The sequence below is a fragment of the Neocloeon triangulifer genome, unplaced genomic scaffold, assembly GCF_031216515.1.
Source record: "Neocloeon triangulifer isolate White Clay Creek 2 clone unplaced genomic scaffold, ASM3121651v1 ptg000001l, whole genome shotgun sequence".
Lineage (NCBI taxonomy): Eukaryota > Metazoa > Arthropoda > Insecta > Ephemeroptera > Baetidae > Neocloeon > Neocloeon triangulifer.
The window spans coordinates 7,022,949-7,030,858 of NW_026775544.1; the positions used below are offsets into that span (position 1 = coordinate 7,022,949).

At 34.1% G+C, this 7,910-nt stretch overlaps 2 protein-coding genes across 2 annotated transcripts; one reads left to right on the forward strand and one right to left on the reverse strand.

Annotated features, from left to right (window-relative positions):
- The first annotated feature begins 476 nt into the window (after window positions 1-476).
- On the forward strand, window positions 477-5,144 carry LOC132193001 (uncharacterized). Its single transcript, XM_059613276.1, has 12 exons — window positions 477-639; window positions 712-944; window positions 1,147-1,314; window positions 1,613-1,831; window positions 1,960-2,072; window positions 2,193-2,437; window positions 3,357-3,583; window positions 3,728-3,895; window positions 4,169-4,384; window positions 4,494-4,606; window positions 4,665-4,812; window positions 4,897-5,144. The coding sequence occupies exons 1-12, from the start codon at window positions 557-559 to the stop codon at window positions 4,989-4,991; spliced, it is 2,028 nt and encodes a 675-aa protein (XP_059469259.1). The 5' UTR covers window positions 477-556; the 3' UTR covers window positions 4,992-5,144.
- LOC132196147 (baculoviral IAP repeat-containing protein 7-like) lies at window positions 5,029-7,910 on the reverse strand. The gene is made up of 8 exons (XM_059618616.1): window positions 7,589-7,910; window positions 7,145-7,444; window positions 6,933-7,087; window positions 6,419-6,559; window positions 5,959-6,120; window positions 5,746-5,903; window positions 5,606-5,652; window positions 5,029-5,548 (listed from the first exon to the last, which is right to left on the reverse strand). The coding sequence occupies exons 2-8, from the start codon at window positions 7,435-7,437 to the stop codon at window positions 5,308-5,310; spliced, it is 1,197 nt and encodes a 398-aa protein (XP_059474599.1). The 5' UTR covers window positions 7,438-7,444; window positions 7,589-7,910; the 3' UTR covers window positions 5,029-5,307.

The following is a 7,910-nucleotide window of genomic DNA, read 5'->3' on the forward strand; positions in this document are numbered from 1 at the left end:
TCGCTGCTGAAGTAAAGTTTATCAGTTATAAATATTTATCTGCGTTCTGGCAAATTAGTGTCCTGAAATTTCCATCACAAAAAAACAATAAATTTTTAAAATTAAATAAATAAATACTCTGCCACTCTACAAAATCTGAAAACCATTTTGAGTCAGGTACTAAAATAAAAAGAAAACATATTTTAATGAATCAGAGCATGTAATTATTTATAGAATTGAATTCATTTCATAAAAATAAAAACAAAAAAATTGCAAATCTTGCAAATAAAGAGAAGTTTTGTGAGCACTCTATTAGGCAAGTAAATAAAAAGCGGCCAGTCATGATGGTAAAGTCTCCCGCTTCAGAAATATGTACGATTAAGTACACTTCAATTCACATGATAAGACAAGTTTTAAGTGTTATGCAAATATCCGTTTAGCCTTGAAGCAGGCTTTTAAGTGAATCTGAAATGTGTAAAAAACGAATAGGTATGCAATTTGGCATAAGGAACCGTCGTGATCAGATATTATATAAAGACTTCGCCATCGCTTTATCGCGTCTCTCTGCAGCAAGAAAATGCTTTGCAAAGCAGCGGTTTGTGTGCTTGCGGCCGTCTTGTTATCTTCAGGCCTTATTTCTGGAGGAATCGCTGAAAAAAGGTAAAAAAGAGAGGATGGAATTTTTTACATATTGGCTTCATTTTCAATTAATCTTGTTTTTTGCAACTAAAGTGAAAATGAAAAGCAAAAATCTGAAGCACCGAAAAAGGCGATTGAAATTGTTCCTGTCACGGAGCCTGTAATTTTTGGCGAGGGACCCCACTGGTCACCAATTCACAATTGCCTATATTTTATTGATATTGACGCTGGCATTGTCCTCAAATACAACGCGACTGATGAAGCTTTTTCCCGAATCTTCATCACGCCTGGAAACAATCCTGTAACTTTTATCATCCCAACTATTGGTAAAATATTAAAATATAGATTTCATTTGATTATTATGTTTTTTTTTTTTTATTGGGTCAGGCCAAGACAAAGTGTCTTGTCGGCCTGTGCCCTTATTGAGCTTGCGGAAGGCAAGCTCCAATCTTAGTAAAATATATATAATTATATTTTTTTAATTTTAATGGAAGCAAATTTTAAGAATTAATATAATATAATCTGCAGAGAATGAAAATGAATTTGCTATCAGCCGCGGACGAGAAGTTTTGTTGATCCGCATAGACAACCTGAACGTGGCCACAATAATTCGTTCAGTAGCAACGGTAGAGTTAAACTTGCCTGACAATCGTTTCAACGAAGCCAGAGCGGACGCCACAGGACGATTGTGGGCTGGTGTGTATATTTACATTTTTTTGCGTCGTTATTATATTTCAAGTTGTGTCAATTTTTTTTTTATAAATTCACAATATTGTCTTATAACAAAGTACTAGAAAAATTTAATCTTTCTGTGATATTATTTTCACCGAGTGCATAAATAGCTACAACCTTCCTTCATATAATTATTTTATTTCTACACCAGATATCTGCACCGGATTATTTAACACCTTCAATACAAAATATCTCTAGAATAATAAATTTTATTGAATATTTTATAAAGTTGAATAAGTGAGAATAATTTTTTTTTCGTCAGGTACTGTTGGCCCTGAAGGACCTAATGGAGAAATACCAGCGGGTGGTGATGGTTCCCTTTACAGGCTCAACGAAAATTCGACGTTCACTCAAGTGGAAAGTAATATCGATGTTAGCAACGGCATTGCTTGGAGTTTGAACAATTCTCTGATGTATTACATTGATACTGGAACCTTTGGAGTTGACGTTTTTGACTACAATATTGAAACTGGCATAGCTGGTAAGCTGCAGTTTTATTGATAATTTGCTGATTGTGAGAAACACTTGCAAAGCTTCTCGTGAATTGTCGTGAATTATATATGCATACGAATGATTAAAAATATATGAAAAAATTTAAATTTTCTATAGACAACAAGAGGAAGTTTTTCGATTTTATTGCCAATAATGTTTCGGGAGTTCCTGATTCAATGAGCATTGACTCTGAAGGCAACTTATGGGTCACATGTTATGCTGGTTCTCAGGTAATTGTAAAAAAGTAATTCATTCTCATTGCTTTTTTTTTAAGAAAAAAAATTAACTTGTTGCTAATGCAAAATACACCAAAATAATTAAAATAATTTTTATTATATATTATATTAAAGGTGATCCAAATAAGCCCTGATGGAGAACTGCTTCAATCCATTCAGTTACCCGTGGCGCTTGTGACTTCTGCTGTTTGGGGAGGACCAAATTTTGACGTTTTGTATGTCACCACATCTAGGCACAGGCTCACCGACGAAGAATTAGCCCAGCAGCCTTTGGCTGGTTGTGTGTTTAAAGTGACTGGCCTGGGGGTCACTGGACTTGCAGCTCAGAATGTAAAATTGCCACCCATATTCAACTATAAATGAATCATTTAATTCATATTTTGTAAAATAAATAGATCTATGTAACTTATTATTCTATAAATTTGCTTTTATGGTCCACTTAACATTTATAGTTTTCACTTGGCTTTATTATTAAAAAAATATTTAAACTATGTTCTACAAAAAATTAATTAAAGTTTCTGTTTTCTTTTATATTTTATATATATTAAAATGTTTCCCTCTGCTTATTAAATATTTTTAAACATTTTAAGAAAAATGATATTTCAAATAACAATAAGATAATAAAATTTTTTGCAATATATCGCAAATCACAAACTGTGCAAATGGTAATTTAGAACAATTGCTAATAATTACTATTTGAAACTTTGTCTTGTCGTCTAGAACATATGAAAGATATCATAGCAAAATACATTGTGCAAAATTGAATTTAGTATATAATTTGGTCCTTTTTTATTTGTTAAAACACATTAGAATAATTAACTAAAGATAATAAATTTTGAAATGCAGTCAACGAACATGATTTAACCACTGAAGAGAATTCATCTGAGACCAGAGATGAAATCATATCTTATTGTAAAAATTACTTCACCGTCTTCACCGACGGGCTTCAACACACCAATTTATAATTTAATGATGTACACTGCAATACATTTGATAAAAGAAAAACGGCAGATAAAAATTATCTGATTGGAATTTGGCATACAAAGGAGCCGCAGAAAATCAGAGATATAGACTGCGCATCTTTGTGTCATTATCATAGCAGATTGTTGAGTATAGAGTCAAGAAAATGCTTTGCAAAACAGCAACATTTTTACTAGCGGCTGTCATATTATTAAGCCATATAACGGGAGGAGTTGCTAAAACTAGGTAAAATAGAGCAATTTTGGAATTTTACACATTTTTAATAATATAATATTTTGCTCTCTTCGTGTTCTATAGTAAAATACAAAAAACAGACGCACATTTAAAGGCGATTGAAATTGTTCCTGTCACGGAGCCTGTAATTTTTGGCGAGGGACCCCACTGGTCACCAATTCACAATTGCCTTTATTTTATTGATATCGACGCTGGCATCGTCCTCAAATACAACGCATCCGATGAAGTTTTTTCCCGGATCTTCATCCCGCCTGGAGACAATCCTGTTACTTTTATCATACCCACTGTTGGTAAAAGCGCAGTGCATATATCTATTTTATTGTCATATCCTAATTTCATATAATTGAATATTTTTCCCAATTTATTTTTTCTTCTTTATGCGCGCAGTTCAGTACAGAAAAAACCTCTTTGATTATTAATCTTTTAACTTCCAGATAATGAGAATGAATTTGCTATCAGCCGCCGGCGAGAAGTTTTGTTGGTTGGCATAGATGACCTGAATGTGGCCACAATTATACGCTCAATAGCTTCAGTAGAGAACAACTTGCCTGAAAATCGTTTCAATGAAGCCAGAGCTGACGCCAGGGGACGATTGTGGGCAGGTTAGATATTATTATGTTTTATTATTTGTTAGAGCGCATTTTTACGATTCCTTCGTATTATAAATAAATCCAACTCTTTTTAATAATTTCTTTCCTCTTCACAATAATTTAAAATTAATCAAATTTAATTTGAATAGTTTTTAGTGTGTTAAATGTTTCTGTCGAAGCATTTGATACTAACCGTAATTAAAAAAATAAACTAGGAAATTAAATTTTAAATTCAGACCGCTCAATGAGAAGTAAAAAATATTAAAAGTAATATTATGCGTCCAGGTACTGTGGGGCCTGAAGGACCAACAGGTGAAATTCCACCGGGCCAGGGTTCCCTTTACAGGCTTAACGAAAACTCAACTTTCTCCCAAGTGGACAGTAATATAGACGTTAGTAATGGTATATCTTGGAGTCTGGATAACACTTTGATGTATTACATTGATACTGGAACATTGGGCGTTGATGTCTTTGATTATGATATCTCAACTGGAGATGCTAGTAAGTAGTTAATTTAACTTATGTGAGAGCAAATAGTTCAACAGAATAGAGTAAAAAATATATTATCATAAAATGTCAATTATTAATTTAAATTAAAACTTTTCTGTAGGCAACAGGAGGACCTTTTTTGATTTTACAGCTAACAATGTTACCGGAATTCCCGATTCAATGAGCATTGACTCGGAGGGAAACTTGTGGGTCGCAAGTTATTTTGGTTCACAGGTATAATTGTGAGTAAACTTTTATGTTTGTCCAAAACTAAGACTTTAAATTATTAAAGGTGATTCAAATTAACCCTGAAGGGCAACTCCTACAATCAATTCAGTTTCCTGTGACACTTGTGACTTCTGCTGTTTGGGGAGGACCAAATTTTGACGTATTGTATGTCACTACATCTAGGCACAGGCTCACTGATGAAGAATTGACTCAACTATAGGGCACAGGCCGACAAGACTTTGTCTTGGCCTGACCCTAAAAAAAAAAAAAAAAAAAAAAAAAAAAAAAAAAAAAAAAACAGCCTTTAGCTGGTTGCGTTTTTAAAGTAACTGGCCTTGGGGTCATCGGACTTCCAGCTCAGAATGTTAAATTGCCACCCATACAACCGTAAATTATTATTCCCAAAATTATTAAATGATTGAAACAAATTTCTTTACTATAGATATAACTTGTATTTATTTTTTATGTTTAAAAAAGAGATAATGTAATTGAAAAGGAAAATATTTAATTCGAAATTTCGAGAAGAAATGAATATTATTTTACAACAATTAGATAAGAAAAGATAATAAATGGTATGCAATTATAATTATAATGTTGAATAATTCTATTATTAGTGCTATTTAGTACATTACACTATTTAGGGTAACCCAAATCCAGTTTACATTTATAAACGCCGTGAAATATTGAAATTTTCTATGGTTACTTGATTAAGCGGGCAGGAATGCCCTAACGTAAGCGCAGAAGTTTGACCGGCATATCGGACATGTCGTCAGCTGTGGAGCGCAATCAGGACATGTGGCCATGTGGGCACAAGGAAGAAAAACAATTCCCAACTCTTTAGTAAGGCACACCTTGCAAAGGCGGACCTCTCTTAATGCGTCATCACCTGGTGGATCATTAGCAGGTCCCCCGTCAATTTCAATTGATTCATCCTCATCCAGGATATCACTATAATAAAATGTCATAATCTATATATGGCATTCGGTATATTTCAAATTGACTCACGAATCAATGGGAGCTATAGTTGACCTCTTATTGGTGGGAATTTTTTTCTGAAAAGAGGAGAAATGAAAATAGTAAACCAAGCATGTTAGTAGAGTAATAAGTTATGTAACATTAATCAAGTTGGTACTAAATTAACATACCCTGTGTTGCATTTCGCTAATGAAATCCACACCTTTCACAACCTTAACAAGTTCGCAGTATGGAAACCAAAATGCATGCTCCTCCCACGGTATGTCTTCACGACCCCAGTCTCTTAGGCGTCCACCACACTGGTAACATTCAACATGATCACCAGTGGCTATAGATAAATTAATATTTAGTTTTTGCCGATCCAAATAACATTAACATTTTACAAGAGTAGAAAAATCCAGCATCAGCTAACTCTCCAGGTCTCTGTTTCATACTGGCTGGCCATGTCGCAAAGGAGCTCATCCTGTCCTTCTTATCTTTATATTTTGCGGTTTTCGGTGGCTCGCCAATGGCAAGTGGTTGCAACTGTTGATTCGGATTGGATTCTACAGGACAAAATTTTGTGCACAGGTTAAAAATGAATAAAGAAAGAAGTTACATATCAAATGTAGACCCACCATTGCAATCAATTGATATTTTCATGTGTAAATCATTTTTTCATTTTTGTAATGAAATTTGAATCTTAATTAAAAAATTCAAATATTTTGTTTTCAAAGTTAAACAAACTCATTAAAAGACATTTAGATAAGCTCTGGTCCATAATTTGAACCCAATATTCATATTTAAACTTTGAATTTGATATTTGGCCAATTGAAAATTCAATTTTTCAAAGGATTACACTACCTTCAGCAAGGGCCGCATTGATGATCTTGGCACCCTGTGGCGTATTTTCTAGTCCCAAAGGAACATTTTCAACTCCTGGTTGCTGCGTGAAGTAACTACAGGTTGGATTGTATTTTTGATGTTCAGTAAGTCCTGTGTCGCCTACAATGCATTAAAGATTAAATTTTCAATTTTTTTTTGCTATATTGCAAGAATAATATTTAAACATAAGTAATGTGAAGTAAAGGAAATTCGTTTAAAAAGTCTCACTATGCCCCTCCCCCTCTACCACAAGCTAAAAATTCATGAGCTTTTTTAACTTTAAGGATATAATTGGTGAGACTTTTCTCAATTATCTATGAAGACTTTCTTCAAAACAACTGTAAAGTACTCATTTGAAAAGAGTTAACTAGATTTTCTGAAAAGAAAAAAAAAAATAAACATTTTTGCTATTATTGTAAAAAATATTTTTTAGGAAATTCAAATGACTTTTGCCACAAAGTGATCCATTTATAGATTAATTAAAAATATGTACCTAAAGTCCAACTGCCAATCTGCAGTTTGCAAAAGAAGCAGCATGATGATTTCCTGCTAGGGTCATAGTAAAATCCACTCTTTGCCAAGTCATGGACGTCCACAGGCCATCGGAAATCAACACAGCAGAATGAATACAATCGATCCCTTTCACACCTGCAGAAAAAAAATTATAATACTATGTGAAAGAGAAAAATGTTTAAAAGAACTAACTTGTAAATAGTTTTGTGAGTCATGGGCACATTTCCACACTCCGTGTTGAGGACCATAGGGCAGGAAGGCGATTTTGTCATATGTTGGCCGCGAATGGAGACCAGGTCGGCAATTTCAGTATTCAAATTAACAGTGCAGGCAAAGCAGCAAACCCAAGAACTGTTGGAGATGCAGAAAAAACCTTCCTTGGCTAATTCGTCTTTCTTGTAATGAGCAGACCAGCTCTGTGGAAAGGTTTGGATTCTGACAAACTCATCGCGGTAGTCAACAGGGAGAAGTTGCTGGTTATTCATTTTTTTACTGGAAGATTAATAGAATAATTAGCATGCAGAGAATCAAAAGGTGTGTAATTATTGATTTAAATATACAGTGAGATAATTTATAGTTAATAGTTTTGTGTGCACATCCGGTGCATAATGAAATGAACAATTATGTACTGCATACCTGTTTGCTCAAGACGCAATATAAGTGATGATTTTCAGGTCTCCTCGAATGGCCCAAAAGCAAGAACTCTCGTGAGTTTGAATTGCAATCGTCAACTGCTGCAGCGGGTGGATAGAGACGCAGTATATTGCTGTTGATGACAAGTATAAAAAGCCTTTGACTTTCCTTCTAGAATCTGGTGGAAACTCATGCAGGAGTTGCAGGAAAGATTTAGACTTAAAAGTCTAACTGGTAGGGTCATGATAAAAAGTCTAACAGTTTGTTATGCGGATGCGGAAAGTCAAGCTGCAAAAGTCTGCGTCCTACGTCGCAGAGCAAATGA